At 35.8% G+C, this 27,430-nt stretch overlaps 1 protein-coding gene across 3 annotated transcripts in view; it reads left to right on the top strand.

Annotated features, from left to right (window-relative positions):
• Window positions 1–27,430, top strand: part of DHX36 (DEAH (Asp-Glu-Ala-His) box polypeptide 36) — a 51,174-nt gene that overhangs the window by 3,373 nt on the left and 20,371 nt on the right. For all 3 annotated transcript variants that reach the window (XM_011958984.1, XM_011958985.1, XM_011958983.1), the window contains exons 2-12: window positions 4,955–5,079; window positions 5,839–6,073; window positions 9,438–9,476; window positions 11,216–11,386; window positions 14,730–14,809; window positions 15,885–15,959; window positions 16,081–16,247; window positions 17,646–17,727; window positions 22,373–22,513; window positions 22,807–22,909; window positions 23,593–23,680. In XM_011958984.1, the coding sequence (XP_011814374.1) occupies window positions 4,955–5,079; window positions 5,839–6,073; window positions 9,438–9,476; window positions 11,216–11,386; window positions 14,730–14,809; window positions 15,885–15,959; window positions 16,081–16,247; window positions 17,646–17,727; window positions 22,373–22,513; window positions 22,807–22,909; window positions 23,593–23,680 (1,306 nt within the window). The remainder of the gene's footprint in view (window positions 1–4,954; window positions 5,080–5,838; window positions 6,074–9,437; window positions 9,477–11,215; window positions 11,387–14,729; window positions 14,810–15,884; window positions 15,960–16,080; window positions 16,248–17,645; window positions 17,728–22,372; window positions 22,514–22,806; window positions 22,910–23,592; window positions 23,681–27,430) is intronic.

Raw genomic sequence — 27,430 nt, 5'->3', positions numbered from 1 at the left:
ATCTCTGGGCTAGAAAAATAAACACGGCCTTGAGATACATTGAGTCTTTCTAAGGACTGTAGCAAGCCGGTAAAACATTTTAAACAAAGAATGAAATGACTGGATTTTAAATGTTTAACTTCACTCTGGTAGCAGTATAAGGAATGGATTGAAGAGGGGCAATCCTGGTTCAGGGAGACCAGTTAAGTAGCCCTTGCAGTAACTAAGGTGAGAAATGACAGCTTGAATTAGCACGTTGGCAGTGGATATGGAGGGAAGTGGATAGATTAAAGTGATTTGGGAGGTAGACTCAAAATGATTTTGTGATGTATTTTATCTGAAGAGATAAGTACAGTGTTAATGATGACTCTTTTATGCCTGTCTGTAAGGATCAGGCTTGTTGGAGGAAGGTAATTGGCTCGGCTATGGACACTATGAGTTTGATATTGTTATAGGGCATACAAATGAGGATTTGCAGGAGGGAGAGGGCTGTGTAGATCTGATGCCTAGAAAAATCTAGACTGGAGGTAAGTATTTGACAGTTAATGGGCTCATGGGTGGTAGTTGGAGTGTGGGAGTGAATAGTCAGAAACGGAATGGGCCCAGCCTGAATTCTATAGACCATTGCTTCTCAGACATGAATGTGCATAGGAATCACCTGACATCTTGTTAAAATGTAGGACACTAGTGGGATCAGAGATTCGACTTTTGTTACAGTCTCCCAGGTGATGCCAGTGTTGCTGGTCTGTAGATCACTCAGGCTGTCAAATACAGAAAATGAAAATTTAAGGGACAGGCTGAGGAATAGAAGGTTACAAAAGAATCTAGGAAGAATCAGCCAGAGAAGAGAAAAGTAAGACGTGTGTTGTTTTGAAATCTAAGAGTAGTGTTTAAAGGAGAGAAGAGTGTATCAACAAGAGGAAGTAATTGATAGTGGCAAGCATGCACAAATGACGTAAGAGCTGAGAATGTCTATTGGATTTATCAACAAGGTCGTTGATGATCTTAATGGGAGCCCTTTCTGTGGCATTGTAGAAGTAAAAGCCAGACTCCAATAGGGTGGCAAGTGAAACAGAGATTAAGAAGTGGAACTTCTTCCAGCAGTTTTGCTGTGAAGAGGAGGAAGAACAATAGGGCAGTAGCTGATAGGGGTAAGGGAATTCAAGAGAGGGTTTTTTGTTGTTTCTAAGGTGAAGAGATTTGACCATGTTCATGCCCTGATGGGAAGCACCCGGTGAAGAGGAAATCAAAGTGGGCCAAATTATGCTGCAGTAATAACCGACCCCCAAATCTTAATGGTTTACAACAAGCAAGGTTTGATTTTCTACCACATTACTAAAAGAGGCAAACTAGAATATCGATTGACTGCCTAATGTCTACTGGAGAGGTTAGAAATTTAGGAAAGCAAGGTAAATTTCAATGAATGAGGTAGCCCTGAGGACATGAAAGGAATTGGACTGCAGAGCTCAGGTTGAGGGGTTAGCCTTTAAAATGCACTTCTTTTTTAACAGGAAAGAAAAAAGGATAAATTCTGATACAGGCGGGTTTAGGTTTGGTGATAACCAACTGAGGACCTTTTCTTCTTGGGGCTTTTGTTTTGTGAAAAACTGTGTGTGAATGCTGAGGGCAAACAGAAAGGTGGTGCTGGCCTGTTACAGAGAATGGGGAGACAATTTGAAGTAGTTGCACATGATTAGAAAGCTGATAAAATAAATTTGGTGGACATCATTTAGGGTCTCTTGCGAGGAACTGAAAACTAGAAGCAGGATATTTGAGAATGTCCAAGAAAGCAGGAAATAATCAAAATTCTATGACAAAAGAAAATAGTCATGAAACAAAATGTGTTTCTGAGATTCTTCAGGCAAGCAGTGAAATAAAGTGAAGTGTGGTAGAACTAGAAGGAGGTTGTTGAGTGGGAGAGAGGTATCCTACAAAAAGGCAAGATCCAAGTTTGGAATTAAAGTATATTCTCTGCTATCTGCAGTGTCCAGAAACTCATTGTGGGGGGAACATCGTTAAAAATACGAATCTTTTTATTTAGAGTGTAAATTATGTTTTCAAGAGCTAATCATACATGTTCATTGTAAAAGATAGATTCAGCTGTTCATTCCTGGGGCATATACCATGTGCCAGAATTATATCTGGCAGAGGCACTGCAAAAAGTATAGGATATGGAGAGTGAATAACCTCTTTTTAAATTAATAGTAATAAAAACAAGATCCTACTACACAACTGACTTTTTTGATTTAATACTTTGGTCATCTTTCCTGTTTGTATACTTGCAGAAAGATCTACCCACTCTTAACCATTGGGTGTACTACAATTCAACTAATTCCTTATTGATTAGCAGATGCTTACTTGGTACATATGCATTGTGTAAGGTATCTTAAAGACTACCAACTGATGTTGACTTTTTAATTAAAACTAATTTTGTTGTGATAGTTTGGACTGAAAGATTGTGTAGATCTGTTTATTTTCTGTAGACTGTTACGTTATCCAGTAATTCACCTTTCCCAAGGGGTGTGAAATCTCATAAAATTAGAATAATCTTTTGTGCTGTTATGGGCAGGAGGTGGGCAATGTGTTGTGAAATGTCAATCTAGGAAAGTGTTTACTAAACAAAATACAGAGTAATGAGTTAACATGGAAAAGTGAGAACTGTAGGAATAGCAGATACAGGTTATGTTCTAACTAAACAGATACATCAAGAAACCTTAAGAGGACTTTTGTAGACACATTTTATATCCTGACAACTGAAATTAGCCACTTGTTTTCACTTCAGTAAAGGAGGTAGTGTATAGTTCATTGGCTTTACTTCCTCAGGTTTGTTTTATCACTAATTTCTTATATTTATCACATTAGGTTATCCTCCTACTCATGTAAACTTATTTGAGCTTTCACAAAGCATGTAATACTGATTAGAATTAGAATGTCTCATAAAACCCTGTCTCTTGTCTTAAACATGCTTATGTCTTGTTCTCCTGGGACACATACTCCCCCACCCACCCTGGGTTTTCAAGCTTTATGTTAAACTTTGTTATGACCAGCTATTTTGGTGTTTGTTTAATTGGGATAGAATACAGTGAAGAGAAGAGTTGCACTGTACAGAGTAAGGAAAGTATTTTGTGAAATTACTTATTCGTGTATGTGTGTACTGAGTCATTAGTTTTACTGCAGATTGCTATGAAAAAAATAAAAAACAATTGAAATCTGTTGCTCTACATTTTAGAGCATTTTACACATTTGCCATCTGCTTTCATCAGTCTGCTTACCTTAGCTCCTGCTTCTCTCTTTTCTCCCCAAAAATCATAACCAAACCTCAAAAACTAAAAACACCTTGAAGAACATTCCCAACTGCCTAGTTGTTGGATACAGTAGTAATTTTTTCAGTTCTCTGCCTTAGTTACGTCAATTTTATACTTCTGATTCCTTTTTTTAGCACCTTTCTTCACTTCATAGGGGTGGTTTGTCACTGTGTGCTCCTAGTCTTTTGCTTGTTCTCTTGATTATTTCTCTAACTTATTTTCTTGCCTTGGCCCCCTGAATGCCGGACTTGGTCAACCATCTCTTCTCATCTTTAGAGATGGTGTTATTTGTAAATTAAAAGAACTCCTGTGTCTGTGTGATTCCAACTTTGCAGAACACTCCTAAATTTCTATCATAACTCTAAAAACAAAACCTTTCAGAGATCCATTTCCATATATTCATCTGGCTAATCATTATTACAAGTTGGGAACTTTGGAACTTTCATCATTGTTCTTAATTGCCTAAAATCCAAACTTAGCGTCCTGTTTTGACCTCCATCACCTCTACATGTACACAAAAATGTACAGTAACACAGAGCAGCCTCCCCCTAATGATTCATCTTACTGCTGTTCTCTCATGATCCACCCTTGAATTTGAAAACAGTTGTCTTGGATTCTTTCTTCCTTTTTGTCTGCCCCCAACTTCCACCAAATAGTCATTAAGTCCTATGGTTTCTTTCTTTCGATTTTTGACTGTTTTCTTTTCATTTATAGTTTTACCTTCCTCCTCCTTTGGTTCTTTAACCTAACACACTCTAATTTTCACCACTCCTCGTGTGTTTCCTTTTGCCTGTGGATTATATGCACATTAGAACCTAACATTTGTGGACCCGTAGATTTTGAAGAATCTGTTTTTCAACTTACTATGTCTATATAAAAGTCTATATATATATATATATATAATATATCTATGTCTATATAATACTAATAATACTAATAATAATACTATGTCTATATAAAAGTCTGTATATGTATATATAAAAATATAAAAGTCTCCAAAGAATTGGGTTTTGGCAATTTTTTTTTTTTTTAACCTTGGACATTTCTTAAATGCGTAAAGTTTCTGAAAATTTTCATAGTTCACCAAGGACCTTATCTTTGTCCAATTTGTTGTGTTTTATTCTCATTCTTTGAAGAAACTGCGTCATTTGCCACATTGGATCACCTAATGAGCACTGATGAATTTTATTTACTCCTTCTGAGCTCAGCCTTACTTACCAATTTATTCTTCTGTTTAGTGTTAAGAACTTTCAAATGTTCGTTGCAACCAAACTTTTTTCCAGTTTTCAACTTTTTTCTTAAACCATTTGAATTGTAATAACTTCAAAATTTTAAGATAAGGAGAAATTCATAATAATTAGTATGTGAGGGTTGGGAGTAAGAGAACCAGGGTTGTAGGAAGAGGCATAAATGAGCTTTCTTTCCCAGTCATAATAGGGCTAATTTTATAAATGCTTGTTGGAAAAGGTCTAGAAGGATATGTACCAAAATTTTAACATTAATTAATTAGGTCTAGGAAGGGGGATTGGGCTAGAGAACAAGTGTGAATAACTTTCTTTTATATGTATTTGTTGAATGCATATTACTTAGCCTTATTTTCTTTAGTATCAGATAATTTTTACATATGCTTTCTTATGTTGACAAGATGCTTTTTTCTTGGCACAAACTAGAGAGCTGTAGTACACATGGATGAACGACGAGAAGAACAAATTGTGCAGCTACTGAATTCTGTTCAAGCGAAGAATGATAAAGAGTCGGAAGCACAGATATCCTGGTTTGCTCCTGAGGATCATGGGTACGACAAGAAGTATTTTTTTAAAGAATAGGCAAAGAGTAACACTTTAATAATAAAAATAATATCTTTATTTTCTTCAATAAGTGAAGTTTAACCTTGATGTACTTTTTTTTCTTATGTAGATTAAACAGATTTAGAAAATGACTTTTAAAAATTTAGATGGCATGTTTCCACAGGAAAGCTAAATGGTATGAATAATAGTGTGTCTGGATATGAGATGTATTAAGTTGTTATTTATTCTTCTCTCTACCTGTCCTCTTTGTATTTATGAAATTATTCTATCTGGGAGATCTGCAAGAAGTGAAATTGCTCCTGTTTTAGAAAAGTTACAAGAACTGTATCATTTAGAGGGAAAATTTGTACAAGTATTTCATGGACTGTGTATTGTAGCATCCTATTTATAGCTCAGAAAGGGTGGCAAGAAAAAAGATGTTGTGACATGAAACAAGTTCAAGAAAACCAGAAAAAGAGAAACACTGTAACTAACCGCAGTGAAGGAATGACTATTGTGTGGATTTTTTATTTTTAACTACCACAAGGAATAACTTAATCTGGCAATATCTATTTAAAGGAAGGAAAAATTTGAATTTGTTATAAGACTCTAAGTATATTTTCGTAATTAGTGTACTAAGAGAAAAGCTTTGGATTTGGACGACTGAAATATTTCAACAGCGTATTGTTTTGTTTTGTTTTGTTTTGTTCCAGGGTTCGAGTGACTCTTCATCTGACCTTTCTTGTTTTCTTATTTTGTCAAAACAGATACGGTACTGAAGTTTGTACTAAGAACACACCATGCTCAGAGAAGAAACTTGACATCCAGGAAAAGAAGTTAATAAACCAAGAAAAAAAAGTGTTTAGAATCAGGAACAAATCATATATTGACCGAGATTCTGAGTATCTCTTGCAAGAAAATGAACCAGATGGAACTTTAGACCAAAAATTATTGGAAGATTTACAAAAGAAAAAAGATGACCTTCGGTATATTGAAATGCAGGTAGTAGAAAGATGTCAAAAAATATTTTGTCATTTTTTTCTTATACTTTCTAAAAATGTGTATATGGTTAGAGGTAGCTGCATGGCATAGATCAGTGAGATCCTCAACAAGACATCCTTTGTGGGAATTACTTTATTTTCGAATGGTAGAGAAAAGCATTGGGAATGGAAGTTACACATAACCTACAGTATCCTGTCTCATCCACAGAAGCATATGTGGTGAGGAGAAGAAATGTTTGAGAAATGCTGGTGCAAATGGAAAAAAAATACTTACTCTTCAGCTTTTCTAGACCAGTTTAGTGAGGTGCCATGTACAGTAAAGGCAGTTAAAATTGTAAAGCTTGTTCTAGGTTACTTAATACATCTCTTTTTTTGTAGATGATAAAATTAAATATTTCAGAAGTTATGTGATGTGCTATGTTCACTAACATTTTAAATAGAGGACTATCACAAGACCTGAGAGTCTCCTGAATTCTGATACTTTCTTTCTACGCTAGGCAAGATATTTTAAGGTCCCTTTCAGTTAAAACATAAAATTGTATGATTTGTGGGTGTTCTAGAGGTGTAATAAAGTGGTCGCGTGTATGTGTGTATATTTTTAAAAGAAATTACCGAGGGAACTCTGAGGGCCATATCTTTAATATGTAAATGCACAGTGCTGTTTTTGATAAAGAAAGGATATAGCACCTCCTATAGGAAAGAAAGAATCCCTCAGCTAACTGATGAAAGCTGAATTTCCTTATTAGGAAAGAATGATCCACTGACTGTTACTGATGAAAGTTAGATTTCCTTATTAGAATAGATAAGCTGAGGTTGTCCAGGGCCAAATTGTGTAGCTCTTTGATGCCTGTTGGGTAAAACTGTGATTTGAAAATGGAGGAAATTTCAGGATGAATTAATTCAGAATCTTCTAGTTGAGAAGAGCTGCTTGAACAGCCTTAAGAACAAGGAGAATTAGTGTCTTTCTCTTTGCTATATATGGTAGACAGAACTCATATACTAAAGATGGGTGATTGATCTAGTTCAGAGAAAGAAAAAAATGTGTAAAACATTAGAAAAGTTGATGGTCTTCGTATTTCTCATGTGTTGTCATAAATGCTTCATGTATACTGCATTATTTAAGCTTCTCAAGAACCTTGAATAAGAGACTACATGTCTGTCTGTTATAGATGAGGAAAAAGGTTTAGGTTAAGTGACCTACCTAAGGTTGCATAGCTCATAACAGAATCAGATCTAAAATTCAGCTGTGTTTAAGAACTCAACTTTTTAATCATTTTTAGCCATGTGCAATATTTTTTTTGATGTTCTTTAATAAACATTAATTTTCTGCTTCCTGGATACCAGTTATTGTGCTATATATGTGTGTGTGTATGTGTATATATATTTGAGACAGGGTCTCAGTCTGACCCAGGCTAGAGTGCAGTAGTGCCATCATGGCTCACTGCAATCTCGACCTCCTGGGCTCAAGTGATTCTCCCACCTTAGCCTCCTGAGTAGCTGGGACTACAGGAAAGTGCCAGTACGCCTGGTTAATTTTTGTAATTTTTGTGGAGATAGGGTTTTGCTTTGTTGCCCAGGCTGGTCTTGAACTCATGGGCTTGAGCGATCCTCCCACCTCAACCTCCCCAAATTCTGGAATTATGGGTGTGAGTCACCACGCCAGCCAATTGTGCTTATTACTCTTTTTTAAGAGCAATAAGATATTTCCTGTCCTCAGAGAGCTTACAGTTGAACTATCTCACATCTTGGTGATGGTCAAAAGTTAGCACATAGAAACTTTGGCTGCCTTGGGAAAGAATATTGGATTATACCTCTCTTTCCAGTGGCATTTACATGTATAAATCATATATGGTTAATGCCAGTTTGAAATGCAGTGGGATAGCTTGTGTATAAGTATGTGTTAAGATGGTAACATTTGACTACCTGGGGTGTTAATACTTATGTCATTAAAAAATAGTTTTTAGATAATTTAAAAATTATTACAAGATAAGTTATTATAAGGTAAGGTAAGTGTGGTAGCTTTTGTTATTTTAAAATCGCTAGAATTCTTTTCAGTCATCACAGTGATTGTTATTTTTATGGTGCTGATAAGAATTACCTGACCATGACAAACATGGCAATAATATAATACTAGATTACCAAAGACAATTCTAATTTTATTTATTATATATATATATTTTTTTAATTATTTCCTTTTTTTTTTTTTTTTGAGATGGAGTCTTGCTCTGTCACCCAGGCTGCAGTGCAATGGCGCGATCTCGGCTCACTGCAACCTCCACCTGCCAGGTTCAAGTAATTCTCCTGCCTCACTGTCCCAAGTAGCTGGGACTACAGGTGTGCACCACCATGCCCAGCTAATTTTGTGTAGTTTTAGTAGAGACAGGGTTTCACCGTGCTGGCCAGGCTGGTCTCAGACTCCTGACCTCATGATCTGCCTGCCTCGGCCTACCAAAGTGCTGGGATTACAGGCGTCAGCCACCACACCCGGTCAGTTTTTTCCATTTTAATAAAGGGTGTTTGTTAAAGCTGACTTTATTTTTATGCCACTGAAGATTCTTTTTTTACATTATATGTACTTAGTTGAATGTAAACTACAGTACTGCTTCTTAAGTGTTTTTATGTAATATGGGTATAGAGTTCCATAAAAGTTTTCAGAATTAGGAAGAAATTGTCACATAAATACAGGAAAGAATAGTCATTCCTTTTGTAGTATTCTAATTGTAATTTAACACATTGGAAATCTATTGAGTAGCTTATATGTGTCAGAAACTGGTATTTGCTTTTTATATAAAGGTTTTTCATTTAGACGTTGTGGCAACCCTATGAGATAAAATCTTTTAGATGTTCACACTTTAAGTATGACTTAACTGAGATCACAGCTCTAAAATGGCAGTACCAGATTTTCTGACTGTGCAGATATTACTTTTCTCTTACACTCAAAGGCAAGTATCCTGAAATAATTTCTGAATCTGCTCCAGTGCCTAGTGTGTTAGTAAATAGTGTATTGTTGGGTGGGAAAAGATAATACAGAAATCAAATCTAAGATGAATATATAAAACATATTGAAAAATAGTGAAAGTAATTTAGCAATCATTAGAATGCTGTTAGGACAGATCGAATTTCATTTTACTGCCACTGACTTTAAAGCATTGTCTCCATTTTCCTGGGAATGGAGTTCTGGTTTTGAATGTTTCAGATATAAAAGGAATTGGTAAATTATTCTTTATAATTTTTTTACACAAGCCGTAACATAATAAAAATACTTTTGGATTCTAGAGAATTTACCCTATGATGTATCCTAATTACCATGATTATAATTTAATTACATATCTTTTGTGAAAATTTAAAACTTTTTTAAATTTCAGCATTTCAGAGAAAAGCTGCCTTCATATGGAATGCAAAAGGTAAAGTGTTTTTTCCACTATTTAATTTGATTTGCAAATTAAATACACAATTTTTTTTTTAAAAAAAGAGCTCTGTATCAAGAAAAAATGTAAATTAATGAACTTTCTTCTACAGTATAGTATTGGAAGTTAATTTTATTCTTTTGAATTAAGGACAGAAAGAAATAAAAGGACATAAACAACTTTCCTGATGTTTTCACCTGTTTTTGTTCATAATTGAAATCTTTGAAATTTAAAAAGTAAAATTTCATCTTATAAGTTACTTTGGATAAATACCTTGCACTTAAGTCAAGACCAGACACTTCAGTTAAGATTAATGTACAAATTAATGTATTAATTAAAATCAAGGTGCGAAATAATTAATGTACTACTAAAAATACAGTTCTTTAATTTATTACACTGTATCTTAAAATATGATTACCCTATATAGAATAATATGGTCTTTCATCCTTCTCTGTTTTCCCAACCTTATTTTATTTTACTTTATTTTTTGCTTTTCAAAGCACTTATTACCACCTGACATTTGTGTGTCTTCCCTTCCCAGGCCAGTGTAAGTTCTTGAGCATAGGATTTGTTTTGTTCACTCTGTGTGTCTTGACTCAGAACAGTGCCTGGCATTCTAAAGACATCCAGTAAACAAATACCTATTGAACGGATGAATCACATTTCACTTCTTGGTATTTACCAGCTATAATTTCAGTGTTCAAACTTAAAACTTTTTTCTGATATATATACATCTATATATATGTATAATGTGTTAGAATAAGTGGGGAATTTTTTTTTTTTTGAAAGGGAGTCTTGCTCTGTCACCAGGTTGGAGTGCAGTGGCATGATCTCGGCTTACTGCAACCTCTGACTCCTGGGTTCAAACGATTCTCCTACCTCAGCTTCCTGAGTAGCTGGGGTTACAGGCGCCTACCACCATGTCCAGCTAATTTTTGTAGTTTTAGTAGAGATGGAGTTTCACCATGTTGGCCAGGATGGTCTCGATCTCCTGACTTCGAGATCCATCTGCCACCGCCTCCCAAAGTGCTGGGATTATAGGCGTGAGCCATCATGCCTGGCCTAAGTGGAGAATTTTTAAAAGGTTTTCAAATTAAATTGTTTTGTACATGAAAATAACCCCTAACATCCCTTTGAGATAGTAAGGTGACTGTTTATACAGTGAATATTATTATTAAAAATACGAATGCATACAATTTTGTAGAAGAACATCTTCCCCAAATATGAGGTTTTCTAGATAGCTTTGGTTTAGATATTTAATGACTTTATTTTAATTATTTGAAAGGAAGTCATTTTAAACTATAGTATTTTCTTCCTTGTTCCTAAAATGGCATGTAAAACTTGTTCTGCAGACAAAGCCGTATTTATGAATTTTGATATAAATTCGTAATATCATCAGCAGTTGTTTAGGCTGGGAGTTTCCTTCTGTAATCAGTAGCCCCACATATCAACATTATTTTAATTCTGCGTGGAACTTACAGGCTATCTCTTCTTGTTTATGTCAGTATGTTTTTCTTTAGCAGTGCTTTGGCTTTGTTCTTTATAGTTTGGTGCACTTATCTCTTGCAGATTGGTAGATCCAGATATCCGAACTGCCAGTATTGGATGTGACAAAATTTAGAAAGCATTAATATATTTTTTAAAAATAATTATCTTCAATTTGGTCGAATTTTGATTAATATCTTTTTTCAGACTTAGTCAACATGTGATATTCTTTATTTTCCCTTTTGAAATAGGAATTGGTAAATTTAATTGATAAACATCAGGTAACAGTAATAAGTGGTGAAACTGGTTGTGGCAAAACCACTCAAGTTACTCAGTTCATTTTGGATAACTACATTGAAAGAGGAAAAGGATCTGCTTGCAGGATTGTTTGTACTCAGCCAAGAAGAATTAGTGCAATTTCAGTAAGTAATCTCTTAACTTATTACAAATGTCTTTTTTAAAGTAATCTTGCTAGAACCTACTGATTCTGAAGGTATAGAGTGATTCTTAATTAGGCTTAGGATTTGTGACTGTGAAAGCAAATATTTGCTTAACATGTTTAATAATAAAGGCCAAAAAATTGAGTAACTGCTGTCTTAACAGATAATAGATATTTATGAATTCAAGATAAACTTTATATCCAGGCAAATTTCAGTGTGTATTCACAAGAATGAAATAGATAAAATGTTTACAGAATTGATCACAAGCTTCAAGTAATCTCCATCATTTGATTCTTTACATTTTACTACTTGGTTTATTTAATTTTTTTTTTTTTTAACTTCTGTCATTTTTTTCAGTATAAGTATACTGAATGGTGGTGAAAGTGGGAAATCTTTTAAGTTGTATTTCTATCATCAGTGATTTATTTAATTATTTTTGGAGACAGGGTCTTACTTTGTGACTTAAGGTGGAATGCAGTGGTGGTAACACGGCCTCAGTGCAGCCTCAACCTCTAGAGTTCAAGTGATCCTTCTGCCTCAGCCCCCCAAGTAGGTGGTACTATAGGCATGTGCCACCATACCTGGCTAATATTTGTATTTTTTATAGAGATGGGGTTTTGCCATGTTGCCCATGCTGGTATTGAATACTGGGCTCAAATGATCTGCCCACTTAAGCCTCCCAAAGTGCTGGGATTACAGGCATAAGCCACTGTGCCCAGTCATAGTCATTTTTGAATGCAGCTACTCAGTAAGAGGAAATTTATCATGAGGAAAAATAAGGTATTGTTTCTGGTTTGTCAAGTCCAAAATTTTGGGAAGGCATACATAAGTAACACTTATAAATAACTTATTTCAGGTTGACTATACGAAATCCAGAATGCTCCCAAATCCAGAACTGTTTGAGTACCAACATGGAAATGCTCACTAGAGCATTTCACATTTTGGATTTTCAGATTTGGGATGCTTAACAAGGGCAAGTATAATGAAAATATTCCAAAATCCGAAACCGGAAACACTGCTGGTCCTGATCATTTTGGCTAAGGAATACTCAACCTGTACATTGATTTTGTTGTTTTGTTTTTAGTTAGATGACCTAGTTAAATATGTGAGTTATATATTTTTTAAAGATGTTTGGGGTTTCTTGTCATATTTCAGTATGCATAGTGAATTTATTTATGCTGTATAATTTTGTGTATAAATTATAAAGGTTTGTGTTTGTCTTTGGTTTTATGACAGTGCTGTTTATCACATGTCTAAGTCATTTAATATAGAATCTGTGGTTGAAAACATTACCAATTACGACAGTATTTCTCAGAAAATACAGTGTATGTTTTAAGCTTTGGTTTCTAAGAAGTACTATAAAGAAAGAGCAGACTTCACTGCTTTTTTAAAAAAAAAAATTGTGTAAATTTATGGGATACAAGTGCAATTTTGTTATATGCATATATTGTGTAGTGGTTGAGGGCCTCTAGGGTGTCCATCACCCACATCATATACATTGTACCCATTAAGTAATTTCTCATCATCTCTCCCCCTCCTACCTTCTCTTCTGAATCTCCATCGTTTGTCATTCCATACTTTATGTCAACATACACCTGGTTTTTAGCACCCACTTACGTGAGATATGATATTTGTCTTTCTGTGTCTATTTCGACATGATTTCACTCTTACAGCTAAATAGTATTATTCCATTCCTTATCCAGTCATCCATTGATGGGCACTTAGATTGATTCCATATCTTGACTATTGTGAATGGTACTGTGATAAACATGCAAGGCAGGGGATTTTTGTTTGTTTGTTTGGTTGGTTGGTTGGTTGGTTTTTTTTGATACATTGATTTCTTTTCCTTTGGGTAGAAACCCAGTAGTGGGATTGCTGGATCAAATGATAGCGCTATTCTTAGTTCTTTGAGAAATCTCCATACTGTTATCTATAGGGGCTGTACTAATTTACATTCCCACTAACAGTTTGTAAGAGTTCTCTTTTATCCATGTCCTGGCCAAGATCTATTATTTTTTGACTCTTTCATAGTAGCCATTTTGACCGGAGTAAGATGATTTCTCATTGTGGTTTTAATTTGCATTTCTCTGATGATGATGTACATTTTTCATATACCTTTTGGCCATTTGTGTATCTTCTTTTGAAAAATGTCTGTTCTTGTCTTTTGCCCTCCTTCTAATGGGATGATTTGTCTTTTGTTGTTGTTGTTTGAGTTTCTTGTATATACTGGATGTTTGTCCACTGCTGAATGAATAGTTTGTACATATTTTCTTCCATTCTGGAGATTATTTGTTTACTCTGTTGATTATTTATTTTGTTGTGTAGAAATTTCTTAGTTGATTCCCATTTGTCTATTTTTATTTTTGTTGTCTGTGCTTTTGAGGTCTTAGTCATAAATTCTTGGCCTAGACCAATGTCTGAAAGAGTTTTTCCCTAGGTTTTCTTCTAGTAGTTTTAGTTTCAGGTGGTCTTCACCCTTTTATGGGGATGATATTCCAGGAAATTGCACAAAATTACGGAATAGTGAAAAATAAACCACTTTTGTTATAACACAGTTTTGTAGCTAGACTTAAATATTTTAACTAATATATAGCCGTTATCGTATATGCAGATAGTAGGAAGAAATGCTAAGTAGGTAATTTTTTTCTTCTTTTTTCACCATCTGTTGGAATTTGAGTAGACAGGTTAATGTGGTCTGTCAGGGTGTACTAGGTATACTTTGGAAAGTTTTACTTCCAAAATATTATTTCTTAGAAATTATGCCATTTTCTATTTCTGATCCCTTATTATCACTGTTCTGTCATGAAATAATTGTCAGTTACTTTTAGTTATACAAATCAGTATTAGATTATAACATTTCATCTTTCCAAAGCTTATTTTTGGCAATCGTAACTTTCAAAGCATGACCAAGAACTAGAAATTCAACACCAGTCCCTACCACAAACAAAAACACAAGGGAGTATCAATATGTAATTACTTTCAAATTACACATAACTTCTGCAAGTTTAGATCTTGATTTGCAGCTCTTAGAAAAGACCAAAAATGTATACATCTAATGAGAAGATGCTATAGAAAGGTGCTTTGAAACTAATGATAAGAGAACTTGGCCTTAGAAGATTTTATAAGAGGAAATGAAAAATAACCATAAACAGCTCTTAAGAGAGGCACATACTGTTTTAGATACCTCAGATTTTAATATCTTTTTTTTTTTAACTCATTTAGAAATCTGAAGAGCAATTTTTCAACAGACCGAGATTTTCATGGATATTCAGGATATTTGTTCTAAAGGAAATTATATTCTCTTTATATTTTATTTGAATTAAAGGTTGCGGAAAGAGTGGCTGCAGAAAGGGCAGAATCTTGTGGCAATGGTAATAGTACTGGATATCAAATTCGTCTCCAGAGGTAAGAAATGTTCACTTCTTATATACAAGCAGATTTTATGAAACTTTGAAGCTGGAGATTCAAAAGAAAGGATATTTTCCCCATTTTTATGATGGTTATTACTATTACAATTATCATTTAAAGTAATTGCATCATAGATGGCTTACTGCCACAAATTTATCTTCACAGATTTATCTTTTAACCCAAATCGGACTTCGATTGCCTTTTTAAAATGGTGCTTTTATATTTGGAATGATTAGATAAATAAACATTTTTCCTGGACGTAGATTAGCAGACCATTACTCTCTCTGAAAAGATTGTGTTCTATACCTTTCAGTACCACCTCCACACACTTCTGACTGACTTTTTAAATTGATTTTGGTATCTTAACCCCCTATCCAACTCCACTGTGCAGTACATATTTGGTCCTTTTCTGGAGCTTAGGACTCCATTTGCCTTTTTATGTTTTAATTTACTTAATGTTTTTTAGAGATAGGTTCTCATTCTGTCACTCTGGCCGAATTGCAGTGGTGCAGTCAGCTCACTGCAACCTAAGACTCCTGTGCTCAAGCAATCCTCCTACCTCAGCCTCTCAAGTAGGTGGGACTATCAGCGCACACCACCATGACTGGCTAATTTTTTTATTTGTCAAGACTGGATCTCCCTATGTTGTCCAGGTTGATCTTGAACTCCTGGGCTCAAGCAACCCTCCCATCTCGGCCTCAAAGTTTTGGGATTACAGGTGTGAGCCACCACGCCTGACACGTTTGCCTTTTCAAATGAGTGAACTTTCCAATTATGAACCAAATATTTAGGCCCTGTAAGTCAGTCAGTTGTTATCTCAATGTCAATGGTCATATCTTTTAAAAGAAATTAACATTGTATCAATGACAACAAAGATAATGTATAATGAATTTGAATGAAGTATTTCCCGTTACCCCATTGTGGTGGATGTTCTTAAAACTAAAAAAAAAGTATGAAGATTTTCATTAAAACTGAAAGCATTTCTAAAATTGAAGATATAAACCTTTGTGGTAGTTAGTTAATTACTAGGAAAGAAAACCAAGAATTATTAGTTCATGTCTTTCATTCACAGTCGGTTGCCAAGGAAACAGGGTTCTATCTTATACTGTACAACAGGAATCATCCTTCAGTGGCTCCAGTCAGACCCGTGAGTATGTTTCAATTAAGGAAATATAAGTATTATCAAAAGGTGTAATTATTACATTGGATTTTACTAGTTGTTAAAGAAAAATGGTTTTAAAATTTTGTACTTCACACTTCTGCCTTAGGTATTTGTCCAGCGTTAGTCATATCGTACTTGATGAAATCCATGAAAGAAACCTGCAGTCAGATGTTTTAATGACTGTTGTTAAAGATCTTCTCAATTTTCGATCTGACTTGAAAGTAATACTGATGAGTGCAACGTTGAATGCGGAAAAGTTTTCAGAATATTTTGGTGAGTAAAATGTGTAGTTACTACATTAGAAAAGGTACTAGAAAACCACTTAATTTAAAAACATTAATATGGTACTAGGTAAAGAGTAGTCAAAATGAATGTTTAGCTATTAATTTTAATATTATTCTACCCTCTGGTTTCATGGATTAGACAATTGGGTCTATTTTTTAATAGTGACATCATGTCTGATAGTGAGGACAGGTAGCTTCTTGTTGCTACCACCACACAATTAAGATGGCATCACTGAAGTCAAACCACAGATTTGCATAATTTTATAAACTTCTTTCTGTAATTTTTCCGTGGCTTTTATCTACTATCACAGGTTAGGTTGGCAGTTTTCTGCTAATACTGCTAGTGACCACTTAACAAAACATCTTCAATGTTCTAGGTAGTATATTCGCCACTTTGTCTTCCTTAGTCTTTATAATACTTTATGAGGTAGATACTATTATTCGCATTTTTACAGATGAGAAAGCAACCTCAGAGCAGTTAAGTAGCTTTCCCAAGCTGAACATAGATTGGACCAGTTGCAAAGCACATTCTTTGAAAATCAGTCCTCACTGTCTTTCCTGCTTATACTTGTGAAGGAAAGAATGGGGAAAGGGAGGGAATTACAATGTAATATAGTTATGTTTAATAAATGTTCTTGTCATCGGCATTATAAAAGTCCTTTAAAATACATCCCAGTTAAACTGAAAACCATGTAAGATTAGTTGGGGTAGGTGTTATTATTTTTTTTTTAAATGAGACTTCTAGAACTAACATTGAGTACCTTGCTCAAATGTATGCACGTCATATGTAGAGCAGTGATACCTACTTAGATATTTTGACCTCCCATGTGATGTTTGATTTTTACCGTGTGTACTGCTTGTTTTCCTTGTTATGAAATGTAGAGAGTATTTAAATAACAATGCTGAAGTGATTTTTTTATTAGTAATTTTGAAATAGTAGCAATTTATTTCTTTAGGTCTTGTTTTGATTACTTTTCTCCACTAATTCTGGGTGCTACAAGTAGTAATGCTTATCTGGAATTCAGTAAAACTTTGATATTCTGGATATTCTGTTATGATACTATCTGGGTTAATGATGAAGAGAAAATAGACTTCTAACTAATGGATTTTGAGTTCAACTTAAAACTCTATTCTTTGATATTCTGTGTTATTTTGTAGAACTGTGAGATGTGTGTACAGTTTGGTAGCAGTAAAATGGTATTGAGTGAAGACTAGACTGCTGCTTTTTATTAAAGTAGATATGGAAAAATAGGGTAGAACTGTAAAAGCTACAGGACCATTTTCTGGAATTAATAGTAAGTAATAGAGTCATTGTCCTATTTATAGTATATTAATTTTTTCAACATTTGAGTACAAATTTATGCTTACATTTTGTCTGCCGTGATAGGTAACTGTCCAATGATACATATACCTGGTTTTACCTTTCCGGTTGTGGAATATCTTTTGGAAGATATAATTGAAAAAATAAGGTAAGTAAACATTAGAAAATAAAAAACATTAAAAAGTACTAATATATCACTTTTCTCATGTCAAACTTTAGTCTCAGAAACCCACCATTGACTACTTCCTTGTAAAAAATTTGCTGGGAGTTAGCCATACTTGGCTACACATTAAAATTACCTGGAGCTTTTTAAACTCCAGATGCCTGATTTATACTCCCTACCTAAATTACATTACAATGTCTGAGGTAGTAGCCAGGCATCAGTGGTTTTTTTTGTTTTTGTTTTTTTGAGACAGAGTCTCTCTCTGTCACCCAGCGTATAGTGCAATGTAGCCATCTCCACTCATGGCGACACCACTGTGCACAGCTAGTATTTGTATTTTTAGTAGAAACGCAGTTTCACCATGTTGGCCAGGCTGGTCTCAAACTCCTGACCTCACGTGATCTGCCCGCCTCAGCATCCCAAGGTTGTGGGATTACAGGCATGAGACACCACCCCTGGCTGGCATCAGTGTTTTTTGAAGATCCCTGGGCAGCAAAGTTTGGGAACCCTTGTCTTTAGTGTTTGAGCCGTTTTGATGGTTCTGCTACCTGATTTTTATTTTCCTTTGTTGGCTTCCATTGCCCAACATTTAAATATAATTTCCCCCAGGCTTCTCAATCATTTATGTTTTCACTGTGCAAACCTGTGTATATCCCTGACTGTAGTTGTATATTTTCACTGCTTTCAGTCGTATAGCTTCAGAACTGAAGCTTCTCCTGATCTTTGAACTGGCTTTCTACTCAGTAGTAGTCTAGTACCACAGGTGCCTTGAACCTAACATTTCTCAAGCCTAAATCATTATCTTATAGTCTCCCACCAAAAAAATAAAACAATGTTTTATACTTTATACTTTACTTTATAATGGTTAATGATTATCCTCCACTCAGTTTTCTAATAACCTATAAATCAAAAGCTAATGTGTATCAGGCAGTTATATACCAGGGTATGGCAACTGTTTTACACGCTGAGTAACCAAGTTAACCCAAGTCATTTTGTACTTGCCTTCAAACAGGCACAAACTGTGGGAACTGTCTTCTTGAACATGCCTTTTCACTTTTATTTCTTTGCCAAGGTCCTTACTGTCTCTCCTGTGCTATATAATAGTTACTCTTTTGGTACTGTATTCTTCACTCTTAGGATTGCTGCCATATATTTTCCTAAAAACAATTTGTTCATGTGAGCTTTCTTCTCCTGGGCAAGCTCCTTGCATATGTGATATCTCTTTAAAAAACTGTTAAGAGCCTTTTTTGGTTTGCCATGGCTATAACAGAGCACCTCAGCTGGTATGCCCAAGTCACTGATTCCCTCAGCATTCTGACCACTGGCCTTTTGCTGCTAGCAGACTTCTCCAGGAGCTTGTGTAGAATTGTGTTTGTATTCTTTGATGGGAAAAAGACTGAGAAGCACAGCCCCATAGGATCAGGTTCAAATTCCTTAGCTGGTCATTCCAAGGCCCTTTATGGTGTGTCCCCATCCTCTTTTCTAGACTCATTTCCCAGTCATGTGTCCTATGGCCTGCTTGTGCTAAGTATACCATTCCATAATGGTATATTTAGCATGCCATGCCCTCTCATTCATGAATTTGCACTGTTATGTTTTTCTTCCTCTTAGACCTTTATATGCCATCTTCTCCATCCTTTCATTTGTAAGCTATTGATTATATAAGAAAAATCCCAGCTTCATTGCTTGTTAAGCCTTCCCTAATACCTCTCACAGACTTGAATTCTTTCTTTCTTTCTTTCTTTTTTTTTTTGAGACAGAGTCTCGCTCCATCGCCAGGCTGGAGTACAGTGGCGTGATCTCCGCTCACTGCAACCTCCACCTCCCAGGTTCAAGCAATTCTCCTACCTCAGCCTCCCGAGTACCTGGGACTACAGGTGCACATCATGCCCAGCTGATTTTTGCATTTTTAGTAGAGACGGGGTTTCACCATGTTTGCCTGGATGGTCTTGATCTCTTGACCTTGTGATTGTGATCCGCCCCCCCCCCCCGCCACCTCGGCCTCCCAAAGTGCTGGGATTACAGGTGTGAGCCACCACACCCGGCCTTTAATTCTTTCTCATCTATATTCCTGCAACATTTGTATCATATATCTCTTATAACCCTTATGTTATTTGTTGTATAGTGTATCTCTTTGTATTTGCCTCTTGCACTAGCTTTCAGACTTTTCGGGGTCCAGGATTTTGTCTTGTTTATTTTAGTAACTAGTACATAGCACAGTGCCTGACCTATGGTAAATCTGAATAAAAAAAGGATAGCCAGGCATGGTGGCTCATGTCTGTAATCCCAATGCTTTGGTAGGCAGAGGTAGGGCAGATCACTTGAGCCCAGCAGTTCAAGACCAGTCTGGGCAACATGGTGAAACCCCGTCTCTACAAAAAATACAAAAGTAAGCTGCATGAGGTGCCATGCGCTTATAGACCCAGCTACTCAGGATGCTGAGGTGGGAGGATTTCTTGAGCCTGGGAGGCTGAGATTGCAGTGAGTAGAGATCACACCACTGCACTGCAGCCCAGGTGACAAAGGGAGACCCTGTTTCAAAAAAAAAGGGGTTTGGGGACTAGATGTAGAAACACTTGGGATGAGATTTTTCAAGACTCTAAAGTTCTCTTAAGCCAGGAAGTGAGAGTGGAAGGTGAAAGCAAAGTTCCTACAACCATTTTTATATGAAGAAAAATCTGCTGAGTTTTGACCAGACATTTATTTCACTCAATGCTTTGCACTGTGCTAGGGTCTGAGCATTAAGCAAGGGGAGACTTGGTATATGCTCTCAGAATTTGTTTGTAGACAGGAAGACACATAAGCTGTTACATATAAAGTCTGAGGGAAGTGAAGAGTATATTAGAAATTAGATTTTATATGTTAGGTAGAGACTGGTCAAGTTAGGAAAGCAGTTGAAGTCAAAGTAGGAAAGAGAGAAATGTGTATGTCAGAGAAGATAGAACATACTAAAAGCCTCAGACAGACAGCGTGTAATGGTCTTCCATGTCCTGATTTTATCATCAGCCGCCATAAATTTTCTGTATCCTCCCTCTTCATTTCCACTTTTTACCATGTGTGCCACATCCTATCATGGCACATTTAGTAATTGCTTGCCAGTAAAATAATAGGCAACTGCTTGGCAACAATGAAAACAAACTTTTGAGGATCAATAATCTGAAGGCACCTGATGGAAACTTGCTTTCTTAAGCTCCCTGGATGTTAGGGAATGCATATGGAATTGTAGCCAAGCAGTCTCTTGAAGCGAAAAGGTGGTATCTGTGCATTTGTCATCTGCTGATCAACTCTAAGAGGAGAGTTGAATGAGGGTATTCCTTGGTTAGAGATTTTCATCAAAAACTCCTGGCTGTCCGCTTCCCAGAAGAAGAGCTGCACAGCAGGGAGGTAGCAAAGAAAATACAATGACAGAACAAGAGCAGGGCAAGATGATATGGAGGATTGTGATTGGAGGTGGGAGGATTGAAGATTACCTCTGTTTTGCAATTTCTGGGAAGGGAGCTGACTGTGGGTCCATCCTGCTGACTAGAATCAATCTGTGTCTCAGGTTGCCCTACCTCAAGTTGGTGCCTCTGTATGTATCGAAGACTTAGGGGAATTCTGGGTTACAGGTACTGAATAGGGAAGGGGATTAACATTTTCTGGGTGTCTGCTATACATGAGGCTTTATCACTTTTTTTTTTTTACTTTACCACATTTTTAAAAATCTCATGCCAGTACTGTTATAAACTTATTAATCTCTCAAATAATATAACTAAAGGCCAGATATTTAATGCCTTATCTAAGGTCACACAGCTAGTCAGTAGCTGAGCAAGGATATCAATTCTGACTTCGGAGTCCATGCTCCAACCCCTCCCCCATTCCATCTAGAGGCTGTCCTGTAGTTGAACTCAGAGACGCCTTGGGGTTAAAGTGTGGGTTCATTTTTGTCTTTTCGCGCCCCATGACTCGCAGGACTGACAGTGATAGGTAGAATTATTGTCCAGATGTGCCCTCTATGATTTTAGCAGTCACTACAGGATGGTAGTAGAATCATAGTACAGCACTCGATTGACATATGAGAGACTTGAATGCTGATTCTGGATCTGCCATTAGCTACAACTGTGTGACTGAGCAGAATTAAATAGTTCTCTAACATGGGTCTGTAGATCTGGATATACTCTCTGAATCTCCTGTGGGCACTAATTAAAATTCTTAGATTAATAGACCCAAGGCATACCTACCAAATCCAAATCATCAGGGATGGGATTTAGGAGTCTGTGTTTTACAAACTCTCTGAGGGATTCAATTCTTGCATGCAGTCAGGTTTGGACTTACATTAATGTTAACTATTATTCTAAAGCAAACTTAAAATTGAAGGTATAAGTTACTCTAGTATTTTTTTTAAATTTTAACTACTAAAAATGGTCTATAGGTTTATATACTTCAAGAGAGAAGAATGATTTTTATCTAAAATATCAGGTTTTATAAGTTAATGAACACAAATTGATAGTTTAGCTAGCATTCACTTGAAAGTATAATGAAAATGTTCTTTAGAATTCTTTTTGAAAATCCTAAATATAAAATATCACAGATTTTAGCTAAAACTAGAGTTTTAAAATATTGAAGATATTCAAGAATGTTTTTATTTTAGGTATATTCCAGAACAAAAAGAACACAGATCCCAGTTTAAGAGGGGTTTCATGCAAGGGCATGTAAACAGGCAAGAAAAAGAAGAAAAAGAAGCAATATATAAAGAACGTTGGCCAGATTATGTAAGGGAACTGCGAAGAAGGTGAGTTTATTTTGTTTGAAGGTGAGAAATCAGTGGCTAAATAACTAAAACAGAAAGCCGGGGGCTGGGAGCATCTTTTTGAATCTGTACATACTTAAAGGAGAGCACTGTGAATCTCTTACTCCAGCTAAATATTGTGCTGATTTGACTTTTAAGCACTATTAGCCCAGTAATTCTCTCCGATGTGTAGATTATGTTCCTCCATTTGCAGATTGAGTTAATTTTAAGCTTTTATAGCAAGTTAGTAGAAAACTTGATTAAGTATTTCATAACTTTGTGTTTAACTTTGATAGGTATTCTGCAAATACTGTAGATGTTATAGAAATGATGGATGATGATAAAGTTGATCTCAATTTGATTGTTGCCCTTATCCGATACATTGTTTTGGAAGAAGAGGTTAGTTTTGTTTATTTTTCTTTCTTCAGTTAACATAATTTTAATTTTATTAATGTATCAAGGCCATGAAAACTACAGTTTTCTTAAATGTTTATAAAATAACCTGGAAGAAATTACTTTTGATACTAGAAATCATCTCATAGTAGCAGAAGATTTAGGCATTTGACCTGTTTGAAGAAAAGACTAAACAAATATCTGGATTATAAGTCTCATTTTTTAAAAGTGAGCTTAGCCGGGTGCAGTGGCTCACGCCTGTAATCCCAGCACTCTGGGAGGATGAAGCAGGTGGATCACTTGAGGCCAGGAGTTTGAGACCAGCCTGGCCAACATGGCAAAACCCTATCTCTACTAAAAATACAAAAATTAGCTGGGCGTGATGGCGCAGGCCTGTAATCCCAGCTACTTGGGAGGCTGAGCATGAGAATCGCTTGAACCCAGGAGGCAGATGTTGCAGTGATCCGAGATCATGCCATTGTACTCTAGCCTGGGTGACAGAACAAGACTCTGTCTCAAAAACAATAATTAAAAAAAAAAAAAAAAGTGGGTTTATATACTTTTAATTATTCACGAAAAGTATCCAGAGCTAGTATAATTTTAATGGAGACTTAAGTGTGCACACAATTTTACTGTTACTGCATTTTGTTGATATGATCCTTTGTAATGGTTATTTCCCCTTCATATAGGATGGTGCGATACTGGTCTTTCTACCAGGCTGGGACAATATCAGCACTTTACATGATCTCTTGATGTCACAAGTAATGTTTAAATCAGGTATTATGTAAATGTATTTTACTATAATTCAAAGAGTGGTATTTGAATTATATGTGGGATGTGTATTTTTTTTCTTTTATTTGAAGAAGTGTTGCTTCTACTAGGTCACAGATGAAGGGAAAGCTTTTTATTTAGTATTTTGAAGAGAATATTTTCTTTCTTTTTCACAATTTGCCTAATAAAATTGGCTCTTAAAGCATAGGTATGTGGGGTTTTTCATTTTTTCACTCACTGCTGCAAAAAAGAAATCCCTTAGCCCAGTGTTTCTGAATTCTGACTATACAACAGAGTCACCCATGGAGCTTCTTTAAGATTCAGATACGTAGACCCCATCATCACCCCAAATCTAAGAATGTGACCTGAACATCTGAAGTTTTTAAAATTCCTTAAATGATTTTGATCCTGTATGAGCAGCATATTTTGAAACATATAAACTTTAGAGGAATGAATGAGAACATTTTTTTCTATAAAATTTAGAGTATTTTCAGCAATCATTAACTTCGAATATAAAAATTACAAAGCAAATTCTATTTAATTTTTACAGTTCTGAATATAATTTTTTTATTTTGAGATGAAGTCTCACTCTGTCGGCAGTCTGGAATGTGTTGGTGCCATCTCGGCTCACTGCAACCTCTGCCTCCTGGGTTCAAGCAGTTCTCCTGCCTCAGCCTCCAGGGTAGCTGGGATTACAGGCATGTGCCACCATGCCAGCCGACTTTTTGCATTTTTAGTAGAGATGGGGTTTCACTATGTTGGGCAGGCTGGTCTTGAACTCCAGACCTGAAGTGATCCTCCCACCTCAGCCTTCCAGAGTGCTGGGATTATAGGTTTGAGCTACCGTGCGTGGCCTCCAAATATAATTTCTAGAACCTCACTCTGTTGAAGTGCTTTTGACAAAATTTATTTATTTATTTAATTTTGAGACAGTCTAACTCTGTTGCCCAGGCTGGAGTGCAGTGGTGCGATCTTGACTCACTGCCATCTCTGCCTTCCAGGTTCATGAGATTCTCCTGCCTCAGCCTCCTGAGTAGCTGGGACTACAGGCATCCACCACCACGCCTGGCTAATTGTTTTGTATTTTTAGTAGAGACTAAAATACAAAAAATTAGTTTCACCGTGTTAGCCAGGATGGTCTCGAACTCCTGACCTCATGATCCACTCGCCTCCCTAAGTGCTGGGATTACAGGCATGAGCCACCACGCCCAGCCAGACAAAATTTACAGGAACCAGAAAATATTTTGATCTAATTGTATTGACTAAAATATTAAATGCGTGTTTTTATTATTTGTTAAATCCTGTTGTCATGCTCTGAAAGCATTCTCTGTAATTAAAATTATTTACTATCTAGCTGGTGAGGTATTTTGATCTAATTGACTTCTCTATAAAGAAACACTGTTTTCTGTTTTCTTTTTGTGTGACAACTTTTCTCTGTAGAAAAGTTTGTCATGATTAGACAGGTGAATTTTTTTTTTCAAACAACTAAGATTTTTTATTGGCTAAATCTTCTAACTCTGGCCTTTCCTTCCCTCATTATAAACATTATTGTATAGTGTACTTATAATTTAAAAAAATGTGTGCATATATTTACCAATAAAGATAAGATATATACCAAAATATTATCATTTAGTGTATGTGATGGGGAGTGGGAAAAGGGTGTGATATTATAGATTATTATAATTGACTTCATTAACTTTCTAGTTTCAATTAATTATTCTCAAGGAAAGAGTTACTGATGTATATACTTCTACTACCAGCTCAATTCCTTTTAAAGGAAATCTTTCCAGAATTTGAGTGTTTTTTCTCAAATTACGTTGAAAAAAGCTTAGCCTTGATAATCAGTTGTATAGTTAGTCACTGTCATGGGGAAAAAATTGGCCTAACTCTGTGCCAAGAAGTTAAGTTTTGAAACTCAGTTTATTAAATGCTTATCAATTTCTTGTTTCTTTCTTTTCATAAGAGTGTAGATTTTGTTCTCATTAACGCTGTTAGTTGTATGGTATCAGCAATATAAATTTTTTTTTCACCGATTATGTAGTCTTCAACAAAATTGTTTTTACTTTTATTATGCCTGGCTAACTTTTTAAGCTGTTTGTAATGAAACATTTTAAACATACAAAAGACTAGAGAATCTTTTTTTTTTTTTTTTTTTTTTGAGATGGAGTCTCTGTCTCTGTCAGACTGGAGTGCAGTGATGCGATCTCGGCTCACTGCAATCTCTGCCTCCCAGGTTCAAGCAGTTCCCTGTCCCAGCTTTCCAAGTAGCTGGGATTATAGGCGCCCACCACCACGCCTGGGTAATTTTTGTATTTTTAGTAGAGACAGGGTTTCACCATCTTAGCCAGGCTGGTCTTGAACTCCTGACCTTGTGATCCATCTGCCTTGGCCTCTGAAAGTTCTGGGATTACATGTGTGAGCTACTGCACCCAGCCAAAACTAGAGAATCTTAATGAATACCGTATATATATCCACAACTTCAGTGCCAACAATTATTTTTTCAGTCCTAGTTTTTTCCTAAAGTCAATTGCAGCTGTCACATTTTATTTCTAAATGTATAAGCAAGAATCTCAAGGCAATTTTCTATATAACCATCATGTCTTTATCATACCTAATCCTTAATACCATCTAATAATCCAGTCTGTAATCAGATTTTCCCATTTTTCTGAAGTGTCTTTCACCGCTAGTCTGTTCAAACTACAGAAAATGTCAAACCAAATACATCTTTTGATCTGGCTGTAGAACATTGCTCCCCTCTACTCCCTGCTTTTCCTCATGGTAATAAGGTCATGGAAAAGACCAGGCCAGTTGTTCTCTAATAAGTCCAACTTTCTGAATTTTTCTGACTCTTTATGCTATCATTTCATTTGATTCTGTCTTACCTGTATTTCCTGTAACTTGGAAGTTATATCTGAAGGCTTGATTCAATTCAAGTATTTTTGGCTTGAATATTATAGTTGAAATATTTCATACTGTCACGGAGACAAGTAATTCAGAGCATTCTTTTTTAGCAACATCAGTTGCTTGACAGCTGTCTACTACTTTTTATTTTTTTAAGATTCGTAAAATCTTTTCAGAGTCCATGGGGATCATCATATCTCCTTTAGATAACAGCAGTTCTTTTCTGGGGAAATATAACTGACTTGAATCATTTGGGCATTTAAGTTAGATTGTATTTTTGTAAGCATACTTAAATGTGAAATTAACCCTTGTTTTCTTAATACTCTCCCTTTCACCCATCACTGTATTATATCAGGTATATATGTTGGCTGATAATCATGAATGGGCTTGAGCTATTTTATTTGGAAACTTAAAAAGTAGGAATTTCTTATATTTTTAACAAAATATATTTAAAATATGGGTCACCCTTGGAATGTATTATTTTTAACGAGGACTATTTCATTATTTTCTAAGTAGGACATGGGTATTTAATAAGTAATTTGCTTTAAAAATTTAGATATTATTGTTATGATTAGAATAGTGAGGATTGCCAGGTGCAGGGCTCATGCCTGTAATCTGTAATCCCAGTACTTCGGAAGGCTGAGGAAGGTGGATTGCTTGAGCTCAGGAGTTCAAGACCAGCCTGGGCAATGTGGCAAATCTCCATCCTCTACAAAAAATACAAAAATTAGCCAAACTTGGTGGTGCATGCCTGTGGTCTCAGCTACTTGGGAGGCTGAGGTGGGAGGATCACTTGAGCCCAGGAAACAGAGGTTTCAGTGAGCAGAGATCACACCACTGCACTCTCCTGGGCAA

The sequence above is a fragment of the Colobus angolensis genome, unplaced genomic scaffold (genome assembly GCF_000951035.1).
Source record: "Colobus angolensis palliatus isolate OR3802 unplaced genomic scaffold, Cang.pa_1.0 Scaffold48, whole genome shotgun sequence".
Taxonomy (NCBI): domain Eukaryota; kingdom Metazoa; phylum Chordata; class Mammalia; order Primates; family Cercopithecidae; genus Colobus; species Colobus angolensis.
Note: the sequence above shows the minus strand (reverse complement) of the source record. Positions and strands in the feature narration are given on the sequence as shown.